The sequence below is a fragment of the Ictidomys tridecemlineatus genome, chromosome 11, assembly GCF_052094955.1.
Source record: "Ictidomys tridecemlineatus isolate mIctTri1 chromosome 11, mIctTri1.hap1, whole genome shotgun sequence".
NCBI classification, from domain to species: Eukaryota; Metazoa; Chordata; class Mammalia; order Rodentia; family Sciuridae; genus Ictidomys; species Ictidomys tridecemlineatus.
The window spans coordinates 104,259,596-104,287,439 of NC_135487.1; the positions used below are offsets into that span (position 1 = coordinate 104,259,596).

At 46.7% G+C, this 27,844-nt stretch overlaps 2 protein-coding genes and 1 long non-coding RNA gene across 10 annotated transcripts in view; 2 read left to right on the forward strand and 1 right to left on the reverse strand.

Moving 5' to 3' along the window:
• Cept1 (choline/ethanolamine phosphotransferase 1) overlaps positions 1-1,931 on the forward strand; it is a 36,961-nt gene extending 35,030 nt beyond the window's left edge. For all 7 annotated transcript variants that reach the window (XM_078026986.1, XM_078026991.1, XM_005338129.5 and 4 more), the window contains 2 exons: positions 452-577; positions 1,156-1,931. In XM_078026986.1, the coding sequence (XP_077883112.1) occupies positions 452-577; positions 1,156-1,275 (246 nt within the window). In that variant the 3' untranslated portion in view covers positions 1,276-1,931. The remainder of the gene's footprint in view (positions 1-451; positions 578-1,155) is intronic.
• A 2,116-nt stretch (positions 1,932-4,047) lies between these two features.
• On the reverse strand, positions 4,048-21,179 carry Dennd2d (DENN domain containing 2D). 2 transcript variants are annotated; one of them, XM_040287407.2, is made up of 12 exons: positions 20,958-21,179; positions 16,390-16,565; positions 15,500-15,612; positions 14,588-14,657; positions 13,768-13,845; positions 12,591-12,731; positions 11,257-11,405; positions 8,658-8,835; positions 5,916-5,957; positions 5,427-5,508; positions 4,864-5,103; positions 4,048-4,569 (listed from the first exon to the last, which is right to left on the reverse strand). In XM_040287407.2, the coding sequence occupies exons 1-12, from the start codon at positions 21,013-21,015 to the stop codon at positions 4,493-4,495; spliced, it is 1,404 nt and encodes a 467-aa protein (XP_040143341.2). In that variant the 5' UTR covers positions 21,016-21,179; the 3' UTR covers positions 4,048-4,492. The 2 variants fall into 2 exon arrangements, with proteins under 2 accessions (XP_040143341.2, XP_021590823.3); XM_021735148.3 differs by lacking the exon at positions 20,958-21,179 and adding an exon at positions 17,143-20,653.
• On the forward strand, positions 20,613-22,576 carry LOC144368239 (uncharacterized). The gene is made up of 2 exons (XR_013428014.1): positions 20,613-21,047; positions 22,388-22,576. It is a non-coding gene; the product is annotated as an uncharacterized LOC144368239 (long non-coding RNA).
• Positions 22,577-27,844: the final 5,268 nt, after the last annotated feature.

Consider the following 27,844-nt stretch of genomic DNA (forward strand, 5'->3'; position numbering starts at 1 on the left):
GTTTTATGGTCCTTGTTTTTATTTTATAGCTTCCTAAACAGACTAGGGTTTACAATAAAAATCTTTTGAAATCATTATGGAAGCTATTTTTAGTCTTTCGTAAAGCTGCAATTTGAGATTACCAGAAGTTCTTAGAACCCCTAGAACTTTTCACCATTTAATGCACTGTTATAATTTGGTTGTTCAGTTTATCTGCACTCTGTAGTATATTGTCTTCAATCTGGACACTCAAATTAAGGCTCTTTGGAGAAAGCATTTGCAAATTTAGTTTGACATGATGTGTCCCTTTCCTTCTCACACATCAGATTATTGAGTTTTTAGTGTTGGAAATTCAACAACTATTGCTGAATAATTCTTGAAACTCTGTGTGAATATAACACTGATTTACCACGTTGCTCCCAGTTGCTTTAATATGAAAATGCCTACATCGTTAATTTTATTCTATTCATAGGTTGCACACATGACGAAAAGTGAAATGCATTTGCATGATACAGCTTTCATAGGTCCAGCACTTTTGTTTCTGGATCAGTATTTTAACAGCTTTATTGATGAGTATATTGTACTTTGGATTGCCTTGGTAGGTATTCTCCTATCTTATTTCATGATTTGGTACTCCTTGTTTGTTTGTTTGTTTTTAATGAGCCAGTCCTAATTTATAGAATCATAGAATTATGAATGGGAATGCCAGAAATCCACAAATCATATATATAAGACAGTGTGGAAGGTCCTTGTGACTTTGTATTTGAGTTTTTTGGTTTTTTTGCATTATTTTTATTAGTTCTTCCTACATTAGGACTCATAAATTTCAAATTTCTGACCATGTAAATCAGAAATTCAAACTATACCCTGTAGGCCCTCAACCTGTTTACCCAAGCCACAGCCATTCCTTTCTGTATTGTCTGTGGCTGCTTTCATGCTATAGTGGCAGAGTGGAAGAGTTTGGACAAAAGACAGAATTTAAAATATTTGCTGTCTCTCTAAGAGTTTATTGATCTTTAGTGGAAAGGAAAAAGCATGGAGAAACTGAGTTACAAAATTATATAGAATTGATGGTGAATTTGAAGAGAGAAGAAAGATGCCACTCCTTTCCTTTGGGGGAAATATAGAAATTACCTAAGCAGGTGCTGAGAATCTAACAGTCCCTTTTCTTTCCAGGTCTTCTCTTTCTTTGATTTGATCCGCTACTGTGTCAGTGTTTGCAATCAGATTGCGTCTCACCTGCACATACATGTCTTCAGAATCAAGGTCTCTACAGCTCATTCTAATCATCATTAATTAGTTGGTGTTATATAGGAAACTCATGTTTTCTGCAGGAAAGAATCTGAACATATTAAGAAGAATGGGGGTGAAAAAGAACAAATATAATTTATAATCAATGTTATGTAACTTTTATTCTTTGTTACTGGTAACACTCCCTAACTATCCTGTGTGAGAATGGGAATTTCAAGTCCCATCCTGTAAATTGTACATGTCATCATACAGGGTTTGGCCCAAGAAAGCATGCAGGAAAAAATGCCATGTGTTTGTAATTATCCTGGCTTCAGAATAATATTGTCATGGGGAGCAGGTCCCCAGTGAAGGAGATTTCTAATGTAGAATATTTGCAGGCCAAAAGATGGTTGTTTTATAATTTTAACAAATTATCATCTTTTAGTAACACCCTTGTTTATGTCTTCTCAAGCTTTCTTTACTAAAGAGCTCAGCTTGTGACACAGATACATCCCACTAGCTTGTGAGGTGAAATGAGTGATAAAGACCTGGAATTTGGGTTGAAAGGTTTCCTATCTTCACATTGTTGAGGATGTAATTTTTTTATTGCTCAAGAAATGGTATCTCTTGTGGGCTTGGGAAATCCTATTAGCATGCAGAATAATGTGGTAACTTTGTCGATCCATTTTATTTTTTTAAATAAATAAATGATCTAAAAGCCAGCTTTTTCTCAAGTTTTATTCAATGGGGAGATAAACTAAGTTTAATGTCATTTTTTAAAATTTAAGGAAAATTTATTCCTGTTCTTTAATAAATAAGGAAATTTGGTCAGCTGTGTTGTCATACTGTGTCCCATTTCTATCTTATAGAAACTATTTAACTTATAAAAGATGAACAGTGTTCATCTTCCCTCTTGATGAGTTCGTTGTGTTATAGTTGTTCCCTTACCCTTGTGATTATGGGACATTTGGGAATCTTGAGTCCTTTCCCCTACATTTTCAGTAATTGCCTGGGTCTCTCTAAGGGATGTCATTTTGCACTCTTCTTTTCTGGCACACTCCTTTTCCGTGTTTATACTACAATTTGAAATAGGAACTAAGTGTCCTTGTGAACCAGATCTATTTTCATTTGTATAGATGTTCAGTTGCTTGAATGAAGAGATAGACTGCAGAAACATTTTAGGGTTAAAATAAACTGTCTTATTATTGACTTTTATTTATACCTTGTTCCATAATCCAGAATAAGCAGTAGCTGCACTTCCTTCCCTGGCAGCCAGAACTGCACTTTGTTGCACTCTTCATGAGTCCATCAGTCCAGTGTAGATCTGGATTTGCAAGATGAGTTAAACCTTGAATTTCTTTCCTAAACTGTAATAGGAAATGAAATCTCTTCATTACCTTTGTTTGTTAGTAACTTCTCCAACATCTGGGATAGAGAAACACATATAGGAACGTGCTGGGACACAGCAAAGTTTTGAAAGCTAGGAAAAAGGAGGATAACTCTTATTCAACAGTTGCATCTGTTGTCTTCCAGTTGATTATCACAACAGGCACAGCAGGCATTCATCACCTGGGAGGCATTAATCACCTGGCGAGCCTAACTGCCATACCAATGGCACACAGTATTGAGTTCCTTTAGAAGACTAGAATCCATGTCTTCTGAATACTGGTTCAGTGTTTTCTCCCACACCACACTGGATTTGAGCTAAATCTGTAAATTGAGATGTCGAGGGCTAATTGAAATGTATATCCTAGAGTCTTTTTTCAGCATAAAGGGAATCTGAAAAGCACTCAGATGCAGTGTGTGCTTCAGCCCTAGATACCATTTTCATAACATCAAGGGTACATTTGTATAGTTCCACTGGTTCTGATTATTATGTTGATTTATCTAGTGGAGTACTAAAATCACCTGAAGCACCTTTTTAAAAAATATGTAGATTTCCAGATCTTATCTCTAAGGACGTCTTAGTAGATTTAGGATGGAGCCTCAGTATTCTTATGAGCTTCCCAGGATTCTAGTCCCTTCTCTGAAACCTTTTGAGGTAAGTTAAGTTTAGGAACAGAGGCCATAAACTGCCTAAAAAGATGTTGTGATTCTTAGAAGCTGTGAAGAACAGCAACATAGTTGGCATGGTATGGACAGTGGAACACCTGCAGTAGTGTCTCTGTGTTTTCCAGATCAATTTATATTGGCTTTAACTTCAATTTGGAAGCCCCCCTGACCCTTTTCAACCCTCCAAAACATTTGTATTTTTTATAAAATTCAGAGACTCTGAGGGCCACACTCAAATAAAAGAGGTAGAATTTTTGAAAGACAAGATGCTTCTAAAAATGTTTCCCATCTCTTGCAATGTTTAAACAGAAGCGGTCAGTAGAGGTATAGAGGGAAGAGGGATTAAGTAACCACTAAAGTCCTTAGACTCTTGCAGTTATGATTCTGTTTTCCCAAAAAGAAAAAATGTCAATAAAGGGATCCCTCTACCTTTAGCCAAAGAATCAAACTGGGCTTCTCAGAACAACAAACAGTTGGAAGTGGGATATCTAAAACTGCAGGTAAAGTACTAGTCCAATCAGGGAGTGATGGGCAGGCAGATGTATTTATGGAAGCCAGGTAGTGACTTCTGTTGACTTGAGATTCTCCACTCAAGCTGCCCTGTACTCTCCTGCCCTGTGTCTGGCGCTGCTGCTGCTTTTACCAGGATCTCTTATCCTTTTAGTAAGTGGAGTACTGCTTGACCCCTGTGACTCTATGACTCTAATCATAGCCCACCATGACCAAGGCCTCCTCTTCTAATCCAGTTTATTCTCACATGTATTATCTTACACATTGACACACATGTAAACAATGAGATTCTCGCCTTTATTATCCTCATGTGTCCATAGACCTCTGTTTTTATGTGGAGGAGCTGAGCCTTTGGGCCACAACTTCTTTCAGCTCTGCGGAGGATTTCGTAGTGGTGGTTCCCAGGAGACATCAGTTGCAGCAACTTGTAACCAAGCACCTACAACACATGCACTACAGTTTCCCACTCTGTGTCACCTCTGCAAAAAAGGCAGCTTTGAGTCCAGTTCTGTGAGCTTGGGGTCTGAGCCCCCAAAAAGTCCCAAGGAAGCTCACACCTGTGATCCCAAACTCAGATACCAGTATGAAGCAGGACCTGGACACCAGGACTCTGGAGAAGGCCATGGGTTCTGGGAGCTGAGCTTTGCTGATCCCACCACTCTGGCAGGGGCCAAAGTCCAGAACTGGCTTGTAAGTCAAGTCATTCCTGTTCACCACGCTCTTATTTCACAGTCTTTTCCCTTGATTTCTTCTGTTTCTTCTGTTGTTCATATTCAAGTATTTTTTGTTGGAAATAGCCTGTGGGTTCAGATACAGAGGTTAGGCATCTAACATGATCAAGCAGACTGATGAACTCAGGAGTAAAATGAGAAATACCCTCTGCACCCCATACTACATATACCACAAACCAACTTTTACATAATATCAGCCAATGAGGCATTTTCTTAGGTTTTAGATTCCTTCCTTCCAAGCCTACTAATAAACTTTACAGCTCTTCTATGGGCCTCTAGAAAGAAATATTCTTCCACCCCCTCCTCTGTATCCTAAAGGTGACCTCTGTTTGAAATAGGCTAGTGGAGGCTGTCACTGTACCTGCAGGAGGATTCTTGCTCTTCTCAGCTTCCTGGATGAAAAGGGAGAAGAGCTGTGTCTTCACAAACTTCTTCACAAATCGGCGGTTGGTCTTAGAGGACACAGCCTTACAGAAGGACCGTTCTTGGAAATGGCCTTGTCCATTTGCCTCCCGTTTGATATAGGAAGCGTAGTGGCCCACAGTCTTGACAAAGAACTGCACAAAAGGGCCTGAAACATGTTCGTTGATTTGTTCTGAAGCTGTCAGAGATATACAATGACCATCTTAGAGGGTGGCAGAGAATAAAGTTACTCATCTCACCTCTAAGGACAACTTTCATTTCAGGCCAACAGTGTCTAGGGAAAGCAGGGGGACAGAAGTTCATGATACCAAATTGATGGATTGAGACGAGAGCTCGGGTGTGGGTTCTCTGCCATTGCTTAGGAAAAATCTCATATTTCACCTTGCTTCAAGATATAGGCCTCTGAGACTGGCCCAGGGCTGCTGAATGAGTATATTTTAGTTCTGAAGGGGAATAATTGCCCTCAAACTCCTTGAACAACCACAAAATAAGAGGACTTACTCAAGTCACTGATCCCCTGATCAAGAGAGACTAAGATATCCTCTTGAAGCTTTGGTGGCAGGATATCTTTTTCATCTCCAACCTGGAAGAGGATAGTCAGCTTAGAGTTCCAACAAAGAGGAGGTACGGAAGGAAGGAGGTAGCAGAAGACCATGAGGGGAGCATGAATTCCACACCCTTGCTCCACCCCCAAATAATTGCTCACGCAGAGAAACAACAGAGCTGTTTCTTCATCTTTAGTTTGGCTCAAAACATTAGCAGGGGATCCCCTCCATTTCTGTAGTACTTGGTTTATATACATTACTCGAGGTACGAGCATTGATCACCTGGTAATGAAGTGGTCAGTGTCTATAGGACTTCCTTAAGAGCAGGGAGGTCTTAATACCAGGAGTTCTCACTCAAATGTTCGTCAAAATAGGGAAAACCCCATGAGGCTAGAGTGGCTGCATTGGTGGTGGGTCTGCAAGGACTCAGAACTCAGATGCTTACCGATAATAAGAAGGTTCCTTCACAAAGATTCACCAGCAAGACCTGAAAGAAACAGAATAGTTTTATTCCTTCACAAACCATAGGAGGACTTACCATCTGCATTTCTGACTCTGGCTATTAGATCTTTGGGCCTAGAGGACCATGAAATCAGCATCTCCAAATCTCATTTCCTGCCTGGTATTCTCCTTCCTTCCTAGGGAAAGGGTGAGCATGTAGAAAGAGGTAAGGGAAAGAGCCCAGGTAGAAGGAGGTACGATATGGGGAAATCCTAGCCAGTTACTGCCTGAAATAAAACATTGATCATAGTAATTGCTCTTATTACAGAGCCTTTAGTACCTGGCATACATGATAAGCACTTTGCACATTTTCGCATTTAAACCTGGCAACAGTCTTGTGAAGCAGGTACTACTTCCATTTGCAAATAAGGAAACATCTAAAGAAGTTCAGCTGCTAGAGGTCATACTGCTGACAAACAGCAGGACCCTTTCAGAACCTAAACTGTGCTGTCCTTGGGATTACATTCCTCTCTCTACACTCGCCTTCCACTTGTCAGCCTAAGGACCAAAGTGGACATGTTTCTATCTTTTAATGCTTGCAGCAACTTTATGTACAATTGCCTGAGGTTCTATTTAAAAATAATAACAATCTAGGAGCTTTGAGCCTATCAGCAAAAAAAAAAAGACACATCATGCAAGGAATGAGGAGAACATGTGCCTACAAACCACAGGTAAGTCAAGCACAGGGCTGGAAATATGGGGGACCCTAGTTCCAGAACCAGCTCCATCTCAGCCTGAGGGGCCTACAATGGAGATGAGAAACTATAAACAGGCATGCTGCTGCCTGATTCCAACTAGAAGATCTATTAGATTCAGAGTATTTTAAAATAAATGGATTAGTTCCTGATATTTAAATTGGAATATTTTGCTTAAAATTTGGATTTGGGGCTCTTCCTAAAATGTCAGGCCCTCTAATGCTGTCCATGTTTTAAAGGACAACATGCAGCTGCCCTCTTTGGGCAGGATATGCAGTCACCAGTATACCAGCCCCAAATCATGTGTTGGGCATTAGGGGCCTGTGCTGGGCCCCTCTTTTTAGTTTTTGACCTTGGTCTTAACAGGAGGGTGAAGAATCTTCCCTTCTTCCAAATATAAGAGAGGGACTGAAAAGTACACCAAAAAAACAGCTTGCACTGTAATTATCCATCATCAGGGGAGAACAGCTGAACTAGTCCAGGCCTGAAACCACTTGTATACAAAGGCTCAGATGCCTTCAGCAGGAAAAGCTGTTCATTTGGGGGGGTTGGAAGGAAAGAGTATGTATGAAGAATTCTTTTTTGAAGTTGCTCCTAGAAGTTCTTTCAGTATTTGGGCACATTGGTGTCTATTGACTAACTCCTTCCCTAGAGCTATGTGGGGAGTTACGGGATCCCCACACATACTCTGACCACATTGCCCTCCTCCTTCCACACCCTCTGCCCATTTCTCTGAGCAGATGCTGAGGAATGAAACAAGCCAAGGTTCTTGGCTAGCAGGAGCGGAGTCCATTGACTCTGGGATATCTTCCCTCTGGGTCATGAAGGGAGGAACTACAGCTTCCGAGGAGCTGGAGCTGCAGCGTCAGGAAGTTTCATAACTTCTAGGGTTGGGACAGTTTAAGTTTCATTGCCAAACACAGTGCTAATACTCTGTCCCAGTTAGTCACAAGGCTAAGGGTGGTTCAAAGGGCATGTGTACTCAGTCAGCAGTTCTGAGGAGGGTGGGAGAGCTGGGGGAGAGAAGAAGGGAAATGCAGCCTGCTTCTCAGCTTCCCAGCAATGCTTTCTATGGATAGAGTGGTTTTATCTGTGCAGGGATCTGCTGCTGCCTGTGTGGCCTCAGCTCAGGGTTCTGTGCACCTTAGCTATCTCTTATGCAAAATGGGGCAAATCCTCCCACTAGGGCTGGCTTGTTCAAGTAGCTTCCTTCTAGACTCCTCTCATCTGGGTACCCTCTCTCTGCATAGAGGGAGTCAGTAGTTAGCCAGGACAGTCATTCCCAAATAGTTCTTCTGCTTTCAGATAACAGTAACATACCATCTTTGAAGTTATAACAGACAACTCAAAACAGGACATGTTTTCAGTTGATTTTCTATCTATTAGAGATTTATGTGATTAGTGTCCTTTTCCACAATTGAGCCCTCTGCCATGTCAGCGGCACTTCCAAAATATAAGAAGCTAAAAAAATAAAATGGGATTTGAATCTATATCCTCATAAACCAACTAAGCTCTGAGCCACTCAGAAAGATGGTGCTTGTTGTAGAAATTGGCATTCTCAAGACACATAGTTTGCAGGAAGGCTCATTTCCAAGGAATTTGAGTGAATTCCAGTGGGGTGTGTGTTGTATAGACCAGCTGGGATCATCCATTCCACTGAGAGATGGGACACCCCAGAGATTGCTCATTAGGGCCAGCTGGTACAGGACAGTCTCATGACCTCTGAATAAGCTACATGCTGCCTCTTAAACCCAAGAGAAATCCTTCAGGAGAAGACAGCCAACACTTAATGAGCATCAACTGTGTGGCAGGCACCGGACTAGAAGGTTTATACAGGATATTTCCCCCAGAATCCCTAAGAACTGAACACTTGTCCCCATTTTACAGAGTAAGTCACTTGCCCCAAATCATATAGCTGTAAGTAGCAGAACCGGGATCCAAATCCAGGTCTACCTGGCTCCAAATCACGTACTCTTCTGGCTGCAGCATACCTCTTCCATGGGGCTGTCCATAACTTCCTGCTGAAAGCGCATTTGTACTCCAACCATGAAGGGAGTGGGGCAGCAGACGGTGGCCAGAAGGCTCTCGGGCACAACAGGGATGTAGGTGTGTGCCCAGCTGAAGGGGTACAGCAGCGCAGCAGCAGCATGGATGCACTGAGACAAGGTACTGGGATGGAGCACAAAGAAGAGAGTCAGAGAGGACCCTGCACCTCCGCCATACACACCCTCTCATTGCCCTGCACCCACAGCAGCTACTACAAGTCCTTCCTGCACCTGTGTAAAAAGGCAAGTCTGGGAGCCACACAGATCACAGAGCTTGTCACCACTTGTTGCCAGGAGAAGGGCAAAAACCAGGAGAGGTTCCCTCTCTGCACTAAGGAGCCACAGGCTCCACTAACCCAGGGTGGGGCATCTATTTGATCTTTCATTTCCCAATTAGTCATCTCATTACTGGTCCAAAATAAAAATGGCTCAGAAGCAGGGAGAGAAGAAGGGATGTCTTCATTCAAACAGAGAAGTGACAGAGCCACCAATGTGTGCCGACAGCTGTGCTGAGGATGATGTAGATACCAGGAAGAGTAAGATGCTGGGCCTGCTTTTAAGGAACTCACAGTGGAGTAAAGAGACAAACTGTCCATCTGAGCCTCAGTGCAGAGCAAAGCTTTTCCTCCTTGTGTCTATAAACCTTCATCCCCCACCCTGACCTCACATGGCTCACCCTGGCCACTTGAGGGCATTGAGAGCTACCAGGTTGGTGCCCGAGTTAGCTTGGGAAATTCCGAGATTCCAGGAACCTCTGGCTCAGCAATTCCTACATGGAAAGTCCCACAGAGGTGGCTCCTCTAAGCTATGCAAGAAAGCATCCCTCATGTCATTCCTGCCCAAGCCCAGTCAGCCTTCTCCTCGCCCCCAGGCTCGCACACATGCACACTCTGGCTTCTATTTAGCAGCTTCCATGGCTCTTCATTCCTCCAGCCAAATTGCCCCAAAGCCAAGGCCAATAAAAACACAGATGCGGAAACCTTGTTTCAATTCTTGGTATCAAGCTAGCACTTCCTGAGTAAGAAAGGTTTGAGTCTCTGAGCGTGTAGCTGCAACTCTGGCTGACTGGAAGTCCCCTCCCAGTGCGAGCCTCAGGAGCCTGAAAACTCCATATGGGAAGGAAGTGGGGAGTGCTGGTATCTCCCTGGAGAAGGTTCACTCCTTCCCCCTTCGCTTCCCAAACACTGATCTGAGGGGAAGACCAGAACCCCAGCCCCAGCCACGATAGAAACTTCTTTCCACTCAGACCTAGGAGTGGAAGAGCTTTTTGTTTGTTTAATATTTTTTTAGTTGTTGATGGACCCTGTATTTGTATGTGGTGCTGAGAACCAATCCCAGTGCCTCACACATGCTAGGCAAGTGCTCTACCACTGAGCTACTACCCCAGTCCTAGAAGAGCTTTTATTAAAGCAAAGATGATGTCTTTCCGACAAGGATTAAACTAAGACTAGTTCCTCTTTAGTCGTCACCGATTTTCTTTTGAATTTCAACACACAAATCCCAACCCCTACCCAAGCTTCCTCTCTTCTGAAACCCATGACATTCATCTAGACCTCTGACCTCTGTTATTTCTCTAACATCCTTCTCTTCTTCCCTAAAACTTAGGACAAGGGCTGTCAGCCCAGTGACATTGATCTGTTCCCCCACCCTCTGCCCAGATATAAATAGAAGGTTAAACCCTCCTATTTTATGATTTTTTTTCTTCTCCATCTGTCACATGTCTCCCATGTACTTTTCAGACATGTAGAAATCAAGATGCGACCGTGCCCTGCTTTGACTACACACAGGGAAATCCTTAACTGTGAACTTCTTAATAGCAGCTAATCCTCATCAATATGTCCCTGGCCTGGGGCTAGATGCTTATAATGTGAATATTTCCTTTCATTCTTTATACAACCCTGTGGGTAGGTACAATCATTTCCCATTCTACAGAAAAAAAGATCATGTCTTCAAGAAGTTAAGATGGGGACCTGGGGGGACCCTCATAGCTGCAGGTGGAAAACAGGATTTGAAACTCATCTGCTGACTTCAATACCAATCCTTTCAACCACTACCCAATCCTGCAACCCCTTAAGGTCAAGAACCATGTCTTCTTGATATCTTCCCAATGCTTTTATCTGGCAAACAGTTGTCACACAATAAACGTTTGTTGAATGAGTGAATCAATGGGTAGATAGGCTTATCCTTCATAGCATCAGATGCCCTCCTGGACTATTCTCCACCCCTTCTCCTCACTCAGCCTTGCAAAGGCACCATCATGCCTGCATTCACCTTAACTGGACTTGCCTAGGCTGTCTCAGGAACAAGGACAGTTCAGTGTCCTGCTCAGAGCTAAATCAGGAAACTTCTTCAAGCCCAGGATATAACTGAGTTTGGAGACAGGGCAGGGGAGTTGCAATAGATGTTTTTCTACATCTAAAATGAGGATTCAAGAACAGGAATCAGGAGAGAGTGGACACACAGATCCTACAGTCTGACTTCCCTTGAGAACCTCTAGTCTGTTCCCGTGGCCGAGGGATGAAGGCCATCCAGTGACTGAGCCCACCTGAGACCTTCTGCCAGGAAGATGATCTTTCTCTCCAACACCGCAGAGGCAAAGATCTGAATAATCTGTTCAAAACGAAGACAGTGCAACAGGGAACTAAAATCCACATGTTCGAGGTGGGAGTCCAGGGGCCGGGTCAGTGAGATGTACTGTGGGAAAACCAGAGGGGAGGAGTCGTTACATTGCAAGATCCCTCAGACCCCAGAAAGCTGGGCCGCTACCAGCCCTACTCCATGCTTCCCACTGGAGAAATCTGATCCTGTCTCTTTGCCCCTATAAAAAACCCACAGGGGGGTTTGCTCTGCTCTAAGGATGGCATGACCTAATCTTCAACATGGCACATGAGGTGCTGCCTTGAGCATGCACCCCTCTCAACATACTTCACACTATCTACCTGTGTCTCAGGGGCAGACCATGCTCTCCCACCTGAAGCCCTTCACAGGCTGGTCCTCCCTTGCCCCACATGGCTTTTACCTTCTATCAGGCCTCAGAGGCCCACCTTGACCACCAATTACTTCCTCATCTTTTTCTCATGTAACGCCCTGGATTTTCTTTCTTTGAGATGATACACTTTTTAATTATATATTCATTGATAGTTTGCTTATTTAATGTCTGTCTTCCCTATCAGGCTTTTAGCTCCATCGCGGTAAGGGACCACATTCATTTTGGTCACCACTGGGTATGCAGACAATAGTACATATTGGCACACAGAAACCATTGAGTACTTATTTTTCAAGTCAATGAACAATCCTAGATGCTTCCATATTCTTCCATGGGGAAGACAGAGTTCAGAGGGGCACATAGACCCTCCATGGCTCTGGACCAGAATTCCAGGGGTCAGACTAGAATTCTTTGAACACTGTCCCACTTGCTGGACTATTCAGTCTGTTTTGTGCCTTAGAACAACAGCATCCCCACGTACCATGGTGGGGGTGGACTCAGGGATGGAGATAGGTGATCAGAAGTAGGCAGGTGGAGGCTACAGGTAAGAAAGAAATAAAGGACAGACACACAGAATAAAAGGGAGGTGTTCTATGCAAGCAGCCCTTTGGGGACAGGGGACAAAGTCCTTTCCAGCACCAAAACCCTCAATTCACATGTTTTACTGATCTCAGTGGCTTGAACAATAACTAGGTGCTTTGGGGTATCATGTTGGAAGACTCGGCAAATGTGAGTTTGATTGTCAGCTCTGCCATTAATTCCAACCAAGTTCCAGTCCCTGCCTGGCTCAGTTTCTCTGTACGTTAACCTGGTGAGTAGAAGAACAGTAGTGAGAGGTGCCACAGAAGCCTACCCTCTCCAGCCAGGGGCCTTTCACCCATGTGCTAGCTCACCTCTGTGCCAGAGTCAGGGATGAAGCTCTTGAGGGTGACAGTTTTTCCAGGTGCAGGGAAGGCTGCCTCTCGGAGGCCCTGCATGAATGGGTAGATGACAGCCATGGAGATATGATGCCTCTTTTCCACTTCATCCAGGATCTGCCACAAGAAAGGGCCACAAGAGACAAGGCTCAGAGGGATGCCAGTGATCATCCTGAGGCGCTCAAGCTGCTTCAGGTTAGTCTCATGCACCTTCGAGGCCCCTCCACCATCTGGCTCTTTCCCTCCCTTGCTCTCAGGCTCAATCATCTGCTCTCTATCTTCTGAACAAGACCAGATATGTCCTAGCCTTCTTTTCATTCTCTCTACCAAGCCATATGCCTCCCTTCCCACACTAAAATAAAACGACAGGCCCCAGAAAGCCACGCCAGAGCACTCAGCATCCATGACAGCAGTGCCGGGAGTGGATCCAGTGACCTCTTGAGTGTCACTCTGACCTCCAGTTCCACTGGAGACTCTCCAAAGTCAGGGTCAGGAACTGCTTCCAGCCCTCGGAACACTGCTCAGATGAAAGTTCTGCCCAAGCAAAGCTGACCGGAGGTCCTGCCCTGGTCCCCCAGGAGTCTTGCCCCACAGAGCAGTAAGAAGCCCTTTACAGCCACTGAGACATGTCCACTCTGACGGCTCCTCTCCCATCCTGTCTCAGTGTGCTGGGGCTACAATCAGTCCAGCAGCCCAAGACCTGGGCACCTCAAGTTCTACCCTTAAAGGGGTTAGAGCAAGGCTTGAGGCCCCTATTATACGATGACTACCATCCTATTTGTTCATAAAGAGACTTCTCATCGCAGCCCAGGGGAGAGGAAGCCGAAGGACCATTAGATCCACTGGACAGAGGAGGAAACTGGAATTCAGGGCAGAAGACTCCTGAGGCTCTTCCCTTTATCCTGCTTAACTGCTTTCTGACTTGACTAGAGTGCTCTCTCTGCAGGGGAGATAATCCTCCAGATTTTCCTAAAATCAAGTTAGGCTCAAGCCCCTCTCTGCTCCAGTGTCCCCAAATGTCCTCGATGAAGGCCAGGCTACGGGGAAGGAGGTCCACTCAGGACACAAGTTGCACAGGAACGGCGAGAAGCCAGACCAAGCCTAGAAGCTGAACAGGCCTAACAGGCCCTGAGGAATCCTGTTCCACCCCTACCTTGGAGAACAAGCCGAAGCAGCCAATGCAGCTGATGATGCAGTATACTTTGGGAAGTCGAGGGCCGGGGCCGGCGGGCTGGGGAGGGACAAGAGGCATCTTCAGTGCTGCAGCCTTCCCAGTGGCTTTTCCCACCTGGGGCTGAGGAGCTCAGGGCTGAGTGCTGGGGGTGGGGGTAAATGGGGACTTATGGGATGGATGGAGAAAGGCCTGGCTAGGCAGTGGTTCCATTCATGGGGCAGGCAGCTGGGAGGTCAGAATGGTCACCAAGTTCAAAAGAAGATGGCCTTCAGGGAGCTGAGGTTTTCATAGACAAGCCCCGCTGCCTTCAGGGCCAACACAATCTGAAGATCAGCAAAGCGAGGGAGCAGGCATGTCTTAGAGATGAGGAAATGGCTGAGTAGGACAGCACTGTCAAGGTGCTTGCGGAGAATTGTGGAGACCCAATAAGTGGACCCAGTTGTTCAAATTCCAGCCTCTGCTCTGGGGGGCTCCCAGGGCCAAGGCAAGCAGGTCTGAATAAGAAGACAGGGAGAGGAGTCAAGTGGAGCCTCTCACAATGCACGGAGCTTTTAAAAGCTAGGAAGGGCACAGACCAGAACCTGGCCAGCAAAGGTATCACAGGTGAGAAAGAAGGAGTGCAATGTCCTCCTTCTCATGGGGCTGCAGAAGGGATATTAGCATAATAGCAAGTTCTGGGCTGAGTCCCTATAACCACCACTGCAGGGAGCCTGAGCTTTTGCAAGTGAAGCTTGAGCAAGCCCAGCTGTGGAGCTGAGCAGGCTGCAGATAGGAGGGGGCAGTTCTGAGCGACACAGACCAAGAGGCGCCTGCAGTATCCAATCTTTCTGCTGCCGTCCACATTGGTCAGGACAAAGGAGAAAGTCTCCCTGCAAAAGAGCAAACAAGACTTGGTTGCATTACTCACTAGATTCTAAAAGGAGGTCAAAAGGGTGCTGATGAATAATCATGTTAGTAATAACCCCAGTAATTTATTAAATGCTTATTGGTGTCAAGCCCTAAATGCATCACCTCATTGGATCCTCAAAGAAATCTTTTGAGGTAGGTTTGATTATTATTTCCACTTTAAAGATGAAGGACTGAGGCTCTGAGAGGGTGAGAGGATATTGCTTGCTTGCTTTACTTATTTTTGGTACTGGGGTGTGAACCCAGGGCACTTTACCACAGAGTCACATCCCCGGGTCTTTTTATTTTTTTTTTTATTTTCAGACAGGGCCTTGCTAGTTGCTGAGGCTGACTGTAAATTTGCAATCCTCCTGCCTCAGACTCCTCCCCAGGTCCCTGAGATTACAGGCCTGTACCACCACACCCCACCTGTAAAGGTATGTATTGAAGGCAGACTCATCAGTGGTAAAGCCAAATTCAAACCCAGGGAGTCAAATTCCAGGGCTGATGTCACAAGGGTCTTTGCTATGTTGCCTTCATAGAGGCCACAGGCCTCCCGTCCAGTACAGTTTCCACCAGTAGCAGAGTCAAATACAATTATTGCTCCTCAGACATCTGAGAATTCCAGCCATCTTTGGACAGAGGTAGAACCACAGCTAGATGCTTGGCCTTAAGGGCCCTCAGGCAAGATGTTTATAAATGAATCAACTCCACCCCGTGGCAGGAAATCCGGCATGCACACCAGGGGAGGGGGACCACAGGAGACACACGTGGCCCACACTTGCCCCTTCTTTCCCAATCTGATACTCCAGGGTGGAGCAGTTACCTGGGATACTCAGTGAGTGGTGCCCACTCATTCCCATCTGGGAAGCAGAACAAGGGGATGGCTTTGAGAAGTCGCTCCTCCTCCTCCTGCTGCCCTCGAAGCAGATTCTCCCGCTGGAAGAAAAAGAAAGGAAGGGATTGTGAGGGCAGGAAGGATAGCAGGCTTTTGAGGCTTTAAAGCTATCTCGGAATATGCTTTTCCACGTGGGGGGTCAAAGGGCACCTCTGTCTGAATTCTGGGTCTAGCAAGAGAGGTCCTTCTGGGCCCCATTGACGGTGAGCGTGGGTTGGACTTTAGTGTCTTGAGGATCTACATAGTTAAGGAGCAGGTCAGGGACCACACTGCATACTGAAAGGCCCTGAGCTGACCCAGCCCCTGGGAGGGTGATGTCAGAGAGATACCACATCAGAAAAGAGAAGCGGCCAACTCAGCCGCTGCACCTGCTAACGAGAGGGGTTAACCAGAAAGATGCCCTATTTCACCTCTTGCCCAAGTGCAGCATCATACAAGAAGGAACCTGATGCCTGGGCTGCGGTGCAGTCCCCGGCCTACCCACTAACTCTGTGCTGCCCTGCCCTCTCCTTCCCACAGAGCAGGAGGGCACTCCTTCTAGAAGGCATGGCAGAAGGTAAGCTTCCCTATGGAGAAAGGTGACTGAGGATGGGCAAACTCTGAGGTCCCAAGAGGGGCAAGAGCTTAGTCTAGCTTCCCCTCTAGGGAGCCTCAGCCTCAGAGAAGCAAGCAGACCTAGATTCTCTGGGTGATAACAGAAAACTAGGGCTGGGCTGAGAAGGAAATAGGAGCAGCACACCCAGAGCTCCAGCCCCAGCAGGGACGGGGGGAGAGTGGAACCCCCATTCTCGGTCCCCACCCCCTCCCTCAGTCCTTACCTTGGGAAACTGGTAGGTGATGGTGGGTTCATAGTCGTCTCCTGAGCGCTTTTTTTTAAGAGAAACCACCAGAAGATATTCAAAGAAATGCTGCCCCCCAGCAAAGCTGGGCAGAGAGTTCTCTTGAGTCCTTTCTGGTTCGTTTACAGCTTCCCCTAGATTGTCCCGGGGAGATCCTGAAAGCAAGACAGTGCCGTCGGTTCAGGATCTCTTTGATCCATTCTGTGGAGTCTGTGAGAATGTGGGCAAGCTGCAGGGCTCCAGGCTGCCCTGCCCACGCTGAGACACCTGAGCCTGGCCGGCACTGCCGGTCAGCAAACAAAACCAAAGCCAAGTGGGCAGTTTCCACACACGCCCTGCGAGGTTTAAAACTGGGATAAGCCAAGAGAAGGACAGAAACCACCGAGGTAGAAGCTGAGGAAATATACTGGACAGGTTCATGGAGACCCCATCCCCTGGGGAACCACAGAGTCTCTGCCTACCGGAAGAGTCCAGGAACAGCATGCCTTGAGTGAACTTGTTCTACATGAGCAGGACAGGCCCAAGGGGCATATGACTGTGATCACACCAACCGCCACAGAGGCCACAATCAGCTCTGCAAAACTGCAGGGAAAACCTCATGGCCCATCACATGGGGGAACATATGGAGGTCAACATATGAAGGAAAAAGAGGAAGGAGCACTTCAAGAAAGGTACAGTCCCATTTAAAAGGGTTCTCCTGATAAAATAGGAAGTGGACAAGCCAGTCCTGACCTGCTCGGTGTCCGAGTCGAGGCAGTCGATTTCGGAAGCGCCTGAGTGCTCGGCCGACCGCTCGTCCTTCCATCTCCCCAGGGCCTTCAGGACAAGGAGTGGGCTCCCCTTTCCCCCAGCACAGGCTGGCTACAGTGAGGCCACTGCTTTGGTCTCCAGCCACAACTCTCTAAAGAGGAGCCACACGCTAGCTTCCAAAGAGGGGAGAACAGTTCCCATCCTGTGCACCCCGTGGTTGAACAAGAAAGATGTCACGGGACCCAGGAGGCAGTTGAACGTGGGCATGAGAGCGGCAGCATCCTGGCACTGCGACGCAGCTCCAGGCTCCTCCCAAAAGCCCCAGGGTGTGGTGAAAGAAAAGGTCATGAGCAAACACCTCCAAGGACCAGCTGCTTCTGGGCTGAGGGCTTGTAACTCGGGACTGCAGACTTCTCAGCGAGTTTATTTACAACCTCACCGCCCTGAGGAACGCCTGATAGCATCAGACCGTGGATCCTGGAACCTCGCCAGGCTCAGGACAGGGATCTTACATCCCCATAGCTTTGGTTGCTCACCTTTCACTTCTCAACATGGTCAACAGCAGCTGAAAGCTCCTACAAGGTTACCTGCTACAAACTTCAAGGACTTCAGGACCTCAAATGAGATCACAGAACCAAGCTTTCCCTGATCAAGGTAGACTTGGCCTAATAATGATCTACTGATGAATTCTTCTAGCAGGAGAGGGAGTCCTAGAAACTAATATGGACCACAGCCTCTTCTCCTGATGATGAAGTAGAGAACAAAGTCCACCCCTGAGTTGGGAATTCTTGCTATTTCTGGAATAACCCCCTGCAACATGTCCTGTGCAAAGGCAGAGCGTTCTCTCACTAGGATTATTCCAGGCCTCCAGCAAATTCCCTCTTTCCAAATAGGAACCACTGACTCAGGAAATTGTCCCCAGCCTAAAGTAGGGGACTGGTTGCATCAGCAGCCTAAAGGTCACTTAGTGGCAGTGGAAAGCATCCGGGTGATCTCCACTCCACCCCATTCCTGCTTAGCCTGTCTCCCTGTGGGGGCAGGCCAACAGGCTGAGCTGCTGGCCCACGGCTGGATCTGAAGAACAAGGAAGAGGGAAAAACTAGCAGTAAACCACCTAGGCTTCTCACAGACACCCTTGAATAAGGAAATGCACACGATAAGAAGGAAGACCTTTTTGTCAGGAAGTTGCCTCAAAGAAGAAAGAGGCTGGAGGCCAAGGGGTTCAGTGTCAGTGTCAGCCACTCCTGCGGAGAACAAGCAGCCTTCTGGGAGAGAGTGGGGTTCTGGGGTAGGAGAGGTGGCTGCCTTGCTGCTAAGAGCTGTCATCTGGGCTTTTGAGGCCATGATTCCTGGGGAAATCCCAATCCCAGTAAATAAGGGTATTACAAATGTTATAATTGGCGAGAAGCATGAACCAGAACTCAGAGACTTTGCCACACCTTTACCTACATACCACCTGCACAGACTTGTTGAGTAATCCTTACTGCTTATTTGAGGAACAAGCAACTTCCTGATATAGGTGGGGAAACTGAGGCATGAAGTAATTCAGAGGTTATTTAAAATTAACAGGATCTGCTGAAGGTGGGGATTATGAAAGCTCCAGGTCCGGGTTCCTGCCTTCCACTGCCACTCAGCAACGCAGCAAAAAACCCACAGAGGTTTGCAAAGGGCTCTGAGATCCAGAATCTTCTCGCTGATCATTCCTGAACCTCAGGAAATCATGCCCTTTCCTAAATCCTTCGGGCAGCATTTTAAGCCTGCTTCCTCTTGCTTTATCAGGAGACCAAAGGAACAGCGAAAAATAAAAAATCCTTGACAAAAAAACAAAGCTAGACTTTTTGACTGAGGCGCAAGAAATCTATCAAAAAAACTGCTTTCTCCCTCCCCAGTTTCAAAAGGGGTTATCAAAAGAAGAGAAAAGCCTGACAGAAAACTAGCATCCATCACAAACGTTTCCTGTAAAGCATTTCACGTAATCCCCAGTGCCCCAGAAAGGGATTATCATCCTGGGTTTTAGCTGATGAGGGACTCACCCTTTCTAGGGAAGTCAGGACTAGTTACACTTTTTCCTCCACCAGGAAGCCCCGCCCACAACCATAGGCCTGAAGTCCCAGAACCGTTTAGAATAGAGGTGAGGGGATTTTCTGACTGCAATCTGAAAAGCTGAACTTTTCTCTTTGAACTGAGCTGTTTTCCACCCAGGACTGCCAACAACACTCCTCCTCACTATGGCAATTCACACACATACACACACACACACACACACACACACACACCCTCCTAATATGCAAATGCCTGGGCACCAGGCACCAGAAAGACACAAGAGGAAAGGGAAAATCCCCAGGAAGGTGGATTGTCCCATGTAGAAGCCAAAGAAGACACACTCCTGACCTGACAGGTGCTGAACTTCAGGACAGATAATAGAGACTGATTATCTTCGGGTTCCTAAACAGCCAGGAAGTTCTTCCCAACAATCACCAGATCTATGTTGGAGTGAGTGGGTGGGGGCCAGAGGAAAGTCTCATGTGGGCTACAAAAGGCAGACTCCATCCATTGGGCTGACTTCCCAGGTCAGTGCTCTCCAGAGAAGAAAGGTCTCACCTTGCATTCTGTTCCAGTCACTGCCCAGCTTCCCTCAGGGTGCAAGCTGGAATAGATACTGGAGAGAACAGCAAGGATGCTGGGGGAAAGCACCGGGTGTCAGAATGGATGGGAAAGGACACAGCCACTGTAATTCAGAGAAGGAGGCTTTGACCTCATCCTGGGGTCTCTCCAACTCTGGGACTGGGAGCAGGAAAGAAGCTCACTGTGCTGTCCATTTGTCAATGTTGGAAGGAGTGGGCTGTCTGGGAGTGACCCCTACTGCTCTCCTTCCCGTGTTTGTTTCTCCTCAGAAGAGGAAACTTAAGGTTAAAAAAAAAATCTAAACGGTTATGGCTACTCAGCAGTAGGACTGGCTAAATCAAGCAGCAATAAACCTTTGTTGAATGAATGAATAACCTAGTGATATCCTAATTACCTTCCCTCCAAAGCCCAACCCTCTTCTGAGAAGAAAAGAAAGGAAACTAACGTGGACTTCTAACGTCATCCCCACCAACTGGATGAGGGGAATTAGTCCCATCTCAGTGATGGGATGGAGTGTCCCACACCTCTGGGTCACTCGGGAAGCAGCTGAGCAGGCTTCAGCTCAGTTCTGCCCACCCGCCGCTAGTCTGCGGGGCACCTGGGCGCCCCTGAGTGGGATAGGTTCGTGGTCACCGGGCAGGGCCGTTTTCGTGGCCGGCTGTCTCGGCAGGGTCAGGGGCAGCTGGTTCCCAGGAACTGGGCAAAGGCTACGGGCGGGCGTGGGGCTGCGAGGCGGGGCGCAGCTGCCAGCCGACGTGGGACTGAGGCGGCGCTTCGAGGGGACACCACAGCCCGGGCGCTTCAGGCACACTGCGGTTGCACCACAAGTTTCCTGAATCAAAGGACACGTGGCCCCGGGGCCCCACAACGGTTTCCTTCGGCTGGTGGCCGGCCGGTCGCCTCCCCCTCGCCCCGGTGGACCTGGCCGCTTCGCTGACTCCGCCCCCGCCCCCACCTAACCCTTTTCACCGCTACCTGCGCGGTCCCCGGCTCACATGACCCCTAATGCCGTCCAATCGCCCAGCCTTCCCGAGTCCCGCCCCACTGCTCCCGGATCTCGACCCTCGCGACGTCCTTCCCGGGTCCCCAACTCCCGCCACCCTCTAGGACCGGTTCCCGGGCCCCCGCTCGGTCCCCCACCCTCGCCCCGACGCGCCCTGGCCAGCACTAACCCCCGTGGCCGCGCTTCAGTCTCAAGCTGGCTCGAAGGCGGCGGCCGAGCCCATCCATGGCCCCTCGAGTGCCCGGGCGCCCGCTCCCAGGTCCGCGCCGGCCCCGCCCCCCAATCCTTGACCTCCGCGGGCCCCGACACTTTCACTTTCATGCGGGGGGTGGGCCGCGGGGACCGGCCTGGGGCGGGGCGGCGCACCTTCCGGGCTCCGGCCCAACCCCCGGCGCACCTGGGCGGGACGAGCTTCTCTGGGCCCTTGGCAGGGCAGTGTGGGGTGACAGAGGGCGCTCGACGCGCGTCCGGGAGGGGCGGTGCCACCTCGCTTCCACCCCGCAAGGAAGCTCGACTTTACGAGCCCCGCAGTCCCCGAACGCATGGGGTCCCGGCTAAAGGCACCCCCACCTCCAGGACGAGGGCTGGAAGGTGCAGCTTCCAGATGGCACCAACCTAACCCCAGAAGGGCGCGGAATTTTCAGAGCCCTCCCACCTTTTCAACCCCTGCACCCCTCTCCTTGCAACTGCTTTGGCCTCTGGCCATTTCTCTTGCCACATTCTGCATATCACCCTGGAGGCTCTTGGAGAGTTGGTTTAGGGGCCTGACCCTGCCTTCCATCCAGTCTCTTTCTCCAGATCGACAAAATGACGGTCCTACCTGCCCTACTGGAAAGATGTAAAACTCAGGGAATGGAAAGTTTTTTGTAAGCTGTTATGTGATAACAAATTTAAGAGACACTGTCATCATCATTGCAACTATCTCCACTCCTCCTCTAATCCCAAATCCCATGGCAGCCTTGCAGTTTCTTCTCCCTTTTCTCACTGTCACTGACTTCCAAATATGCCAAGACTTCAAATTCCAGTGACCAACCATGACAGCTTGATAAGCACCACTTGTTCCTGGGGGATCTGCCTTGGCTCCCACTCCCTCCCAGGACACGCATCTGTAGGGATGGGAAGTGCAGAGCCCATCTGAAGTTTCTCTGTTCACCACTCAGCTTCCAGAGTGGGTCTCAGAGGGAAGAAGAGACTTTGGCAGAAGTATGTCTGGGATCCATGGGATTGCCCCTGCCCAGACCCATATCCCCCTTTCTTCTCTTTCAAGGTGACCCTGCAGTCACAGATGAGGGGAGAGCAGAAGTTGGGAAGCCAGCCCTAGTATTAAACTGTCTACTCTTAGCCTAGAGACTCTAAAAGTTGCCTTTACTTTGGGCGTAGGCAATTTTGCACTTAGCAACAGTCCGTTTCTGTTCCCTATTCTCTGGGTTCCTGCACGCAAGGACACAGCTCTTCCCCCAAGTACATTCTCTAGGCTAGACCTTTGTCTTGGGTGTCTCTGTCAACACAGGAGTTGCTTGTGATAAAGTTGCTCCATTGGTCGACTTTATTGTACTTTAATCTTCCCAACCAAACTACTTTTTTTTTCCTTAAAAACAGATAAAGAAAAGTGCAAGAGTGCACCGAGAAGACAAGGCAAGCATGTCCATGAAAACCTTATCTGAAATAGCCTTAGCCTGGAAAAACCTCACATGTCCCTCAACAGTAAAGTGGATGAATTGTGGTATATTCAAACAATGGAGTACTGTACAGTAATTAAAATGAATAAACCACCACTGTGCATACTAACATGGCTATATTGTACAAATATAAGGAGCAAAAGAAGCCAAACACCAAAGAGTACAGGATGTAAGATTCTATTTATGTAAAGTTTAACACGGGCAAAACTAGTGTATGGTCAAGATGGTGTTATGTTTAAGAAGGAAGAAGGAAGTAATGAAGTTTACTATGGGCTTCAGAGTGTGGTCACGTACATTTTTAACCTGGTGGTAGATATATAAGTGTACTCACTAAGTATTTTTTCTCTGCATTGTACACTCTAACACTTCTCTATATGTCTCTATATGAGACTTTCTCCCCTATTTTTTTTAAGTATTCATTAATTAGGACATTAGGGGGACTTGAATGACAATAGTGAAATGGAGGTGGAATTTGGTTAAGAATGAAATGAGGAATGATTGGGATTTGAGGGGTTAGGGAGCATCATCTACATTTTTGCAAAGTGTGAATAACAAGAAGCACTTGTTGACTGGTCTGTAGTTAGAGGGAGATTTGGTTTAAAGTGGTGGGTTAGATGGTAAAGATGAGAGCTTATTAGAGGCAGAGAGAGAGGAACGAGGGCAGAGGTTTAGAGGATAAGAAAGTGTGCAGACAAACAAGGCCTGCCCCGGGAGCAAGGAAGTGCCAGCAGAGGCTTAGATAGAAGTTTGGCTTAAATAGGAAAAGGGAATGTTAGCTGAGGGGGCAAAGAGAGATGAAAACGAGGACAGCAGGGATAAATGTGTGGATAAGGAAGTGGGGAGGGCAGCACAAGAGGCCTCCGTTTCTGCTGGGAGAAAAGCTCTTTTCCTTATAGCTGCCATCTCCCTTTGTGCCCCTGTGACTGTTCCCCCAAGTCTTGCTGTGGAGCGGCGGACAATGACCCCAGCCTTTCTTTTCTGAAGGTCTTGCAAGGATGCACACAAGGTGTCCTTCAGGGAGGCAGCCTGACACAACAGCAGGTCAGGCATCTGAGAAGCACCTGGAGGTGAGCCCCACTCCGCCCCTGACCTGCCCTGCAGCCTTGGGTTAGGTGCTTCCCTGAGCTCACTCTCCTGAGATGATAAAATGATAAAATCACTTCTGGGGCAGTCGGGAGGATTAGAAAGAACATTCATAATCCAATTTCCAAACTTCTCTTGTCCCTTTATCCTCACATCGATGGAGTCTCAGCTCCGCCTCTTTTGAATGTTGAGAGCAGTTTTATCAGGCTCCTGTCTCCAAGCATTTCTGAGCCACTCCAAGAAGCACACCCTCCACAGACCAGCTTTGGCAGTTACTCCTCACTACAGTCCACCCCTGAGGACCCCAGTTGCTGTTTTCTCCATCTGCAGTTACACACATTTGTCTCTAGACAGACTGTTCCAGTTCTCTCCTCTGCAGCTTTGGACTTCTTCGACCCTGTCTTCAGTTTCAAACACTGACAGTTGAGATGAGGAATAAGGCTTGCCAGGACCTTGCCTGGGGTTTGTTAAGACTTTGTTTTGTGATAGAGGAAGCACATTGGAAAGGAGAACTTAAAGCCAAAGTAATACCACTTCTAGGGGCTGCACAGGGGTCCTCTCCTTGTCACACCTCCACCTCTCCCTAGACTTGCCCCATGTGGCTGACCTGACTCCCGTGGAAATGCCCTGTTGCTCAGCCCTGCCTCAGCATCCACATATTCCAGAATGAGTGACCCGTGGCACTGTTTGTTCCACTCAGAGGTAACCCTATCCCATAACTGGGTCTGATCTGGTCCTTAGCCACGAAAGCACTAAAATAACAACAATGAAAACCACGTTCCTTCCCCCAGGGTGACAGCATCCACAGTGCTCTAAGGTGTTCTTCCTCTTGAGAGGAACAGAAGCCTCAGCCCTGATTCCTTCAAGCTGCCTCAAGTCTTGGCTTTTGATCTCCTGTGAGAAACAGCGTGGACAAATGACTTACACACCTGCCAGGAATGAGCGATGACACCCAGGGATAGGAAAGAGCATCTGACTGTGGGAAACAAGGATGACGGTCTGCCCTGTAACAAATGTCCTCGTATGTCTCCCCTGGATGAAAGACTCTGCTCGACCGTGGACAGACAAACCATCTATTCCTTGAATGAAGCCCTGATGTAACTTATCTGTCCCTTGTTTCTTCTCTGGCTTCATCCGTGTCACCTTGTCCCTCCTTATACCATCCTTCTTAAGTGCCCCGATCTTTTTGATCCCAACATTTTTTTGCACATGCCGAGACCTCTGTTCAGAATGTTCTTCCTTGAAATGCTCACCTCCGCCACCTTCCATCATTCTTTGTATCTTGCTTAAGATATCCTTTCTGAGAGGACTTCTTTGACTTCTGGCCCCATTCAAGCAGATCCTCCAATCACACCTTTCCTTTGTTCCCTTAAAAGCATATATAATTATTAGAGCGTATCTAGTTCCATATATGTTTCTGAAATTATTTGTTCAACTATTCTCTCCTTTTCTGGAGTCATTCCCAGGAGGCATGGGCCATGTCCCTGTTGCCTAACCCAGGGCCACACACACATTAGATCATCAGTAAATACTGCTGAGTAAGTGAACCAATGAGAGAGTGAATGTATGAGCAGTCTGCATCTGTCTCAAGCACAGCAGCCTCCATGCTGCATCCAAACACACATACACACACACACACACACACCAAATAAAACAAGTTCACAGTGCAATTCCAACTCCTACCATGTGCGAATAGGAGTTGCCTTTTTTTTTGCATTTTTTAAAAATATGCCTGTTTGAGGCATATTTTTAAATGCTTTCACCACCCAAAATATGTGTTATACTCTACAATTTAAAACACTCTTTGGTTTTCTGGTAACTTTTCTGCAAATGTTGGAGCAGAACTTCCTGGGTTGACATCTCAGCTCTGCCAGTCATTGCTGGTGTTACATCAGACAAGTTTCTTTACCTCTCTGTGCTCAGTTTTCTCAGATTTGATGGGTGTAATATTGGTACCTACCTCCTACGACTAAGTGACCTACTACACATGAAGCATTAGGCATAGAAAGCCATTGGGAGGTCTACATAGAAGATTGACATGATCCCACAAAGGTGAGCAAGGAAGACAAAGTCCCATCCTTGTGGAGACAACATTCTGGTGGAAGAGATATCATGTGGAAGTATGGGGGTTAAGACAACGACGGAGCAGCCCTGGATCATGGAAAAGAAGCAGGCATCTAGCCTGAGGAATCAAATCTACCCCCGGGAGACAAAATAAATTGTGAAAATTCTGCTTACTTTTTTATTTAACTAGTAGACTGATTTTTAGAATTTTAGGTTTACAGAAAATGTAAGGGAAAGCACAGAGTTCCCTTATCTCCCCTCACCCTCACCCCACACATAGTTTCCTTTATTGTTAATGTCTTTCTTTAGTGGGGTACACTGGTTACAACTGCTGAGCTAATATTGACACACTCTTACTAATTAAAGTCCATAGGCTGCTGTAGTACTCACTCTGTCTTGGTCGTTCTATAGGTTTTGACAATCATGTATCCACCATTACAATACCACATGGTACAGCTTCACTGTCCTAAAAGTCCTCTGCTCATTCCCACATTATCTCGACCCCTGAGCTTTTCACTATCTCATAGTTGACGTTTTCTAGAATGTCATATACAGCTGGAATCTTGCAGTATGTCGCCTTTTCAAATTGGCTTCTTCCACTTAGAAATACCTACTTACTTTTTATTGATTGATTGATTGATACTAGGGATTGAATCCAAAGGTGCTTAACAACTGAGCCACATTTTATTTTGAGCCAGGGTCTCACTAAGTTGCTTAGGACGTCGATAAGCTGCTGAGGCTGGCCTTGAACATGTGATTCTCCTGCCTCAGCCTCCCAAGCCACTGGGATTACAGGCTTTCACTACCATCCCCAGCTCTACTTACCCTTTTAAACCCTCTGTGAATGCAGAATCCATTCTTAATAAAGGAACAAAGAGTAAGAACTTCAAAATGTATTTTTCAGCATTATTTAGGGCTTTGAGCAGCCAGTAGAAATAACAAATCCCTTCACAAAAAAAACTACTTAATAAATATTTCTTGAGTAGATGAATGAATGAATCCACAGCTTTATGAGTACAATATTAGCAGATGATCAATATGTATTTATTGAACTGAACTATATTCCCACCATCTTGATTGGACTTAGGGAGTTCCCAGTTCTCCTTCTCCATTCATGTAAGAGAAACAGATAAACCTTATGGGAAGTGTTTTACAAATACTATTTCAAGTCATCCTTATCAATAATTCGTTGATATTTATTAATATTCCTGCTTTATAGAGGAAGAAACAGGTTCAGAGATGTTAAGGAACCTGCCCAAGGTCACCCAGCAGGCAAAGTGAACAAACTCGAATGGAAACCTTATCTTCAGGTTCTTGGAAAACTCTGATGAGTCCACCAGGATTTGTTGTTGAGTCTTCCATGGAGCTGAACGTGGTCCAGTACTGAACGCTGCCCGTGATGACATCAAACAGACGTCCTGTGTGACTAAAGTCAGGTCACCTGCTCACTGGTCTCCAAGTGCCTTGCCCATTTCTATTTTCTACTCTGAGGAATTTCCCCAAAGGGTGGAGTTTGTTTTGTCGTTTTTTTTTTTTTTTTTATTTCCCTGCATGGGATACAGGCTCATCGTAAAGATGTCATAGCTATGGGAAGTCCTCCAAGATGCACATGACCCCTAGAAATAAAGCTGGTGACTAGTTTCACCTTAATGCTTGGGAAATGAGCACAGCATTCAGCAACACAGCGGGAAGGAAGGGGCCAGAAGAGCACACGGGGCTTTGTAAATTCATCAGACTCTTGGATATTTCTAGCTACAATTCAAAATGCAAAATGCCTGGTTTTCTCAATATTTCAAACTTCCGGCAGAGAAGATTTAAAAACCTGAACCAGAAAAAAACTTTGTGGACATGTAAGCAAGTTGTGTCAACTGAACCATACTCACCTGAGAACGCAGTCAAGAGCTACCTCCCCTGCTCTTTTTAAATTTTTGATTTTGAGACAAAATTGCTTACCTGAGTGAACACACTAGAAAAACCTACCCCAGGAAGAATGACCTCAGTAAGGAAATTTATTATCATCTCTCTGCTTATCTCTACGATTTCCCAGTACTGCACTTTGCTCCTAGTCAGACAAGAGAAATTTAAGCATCAACCCAGTGTCACAACTACAGGAACTGAAATTCCAGTGTCAGGATTTGGTCTGAGACTCTGATCAGGGAGACGAGGCTCCATTCCAAAGCTAACCAACTGAACCCTTCTTCTGGTTATAAAATTTCCTAATTCTATAACT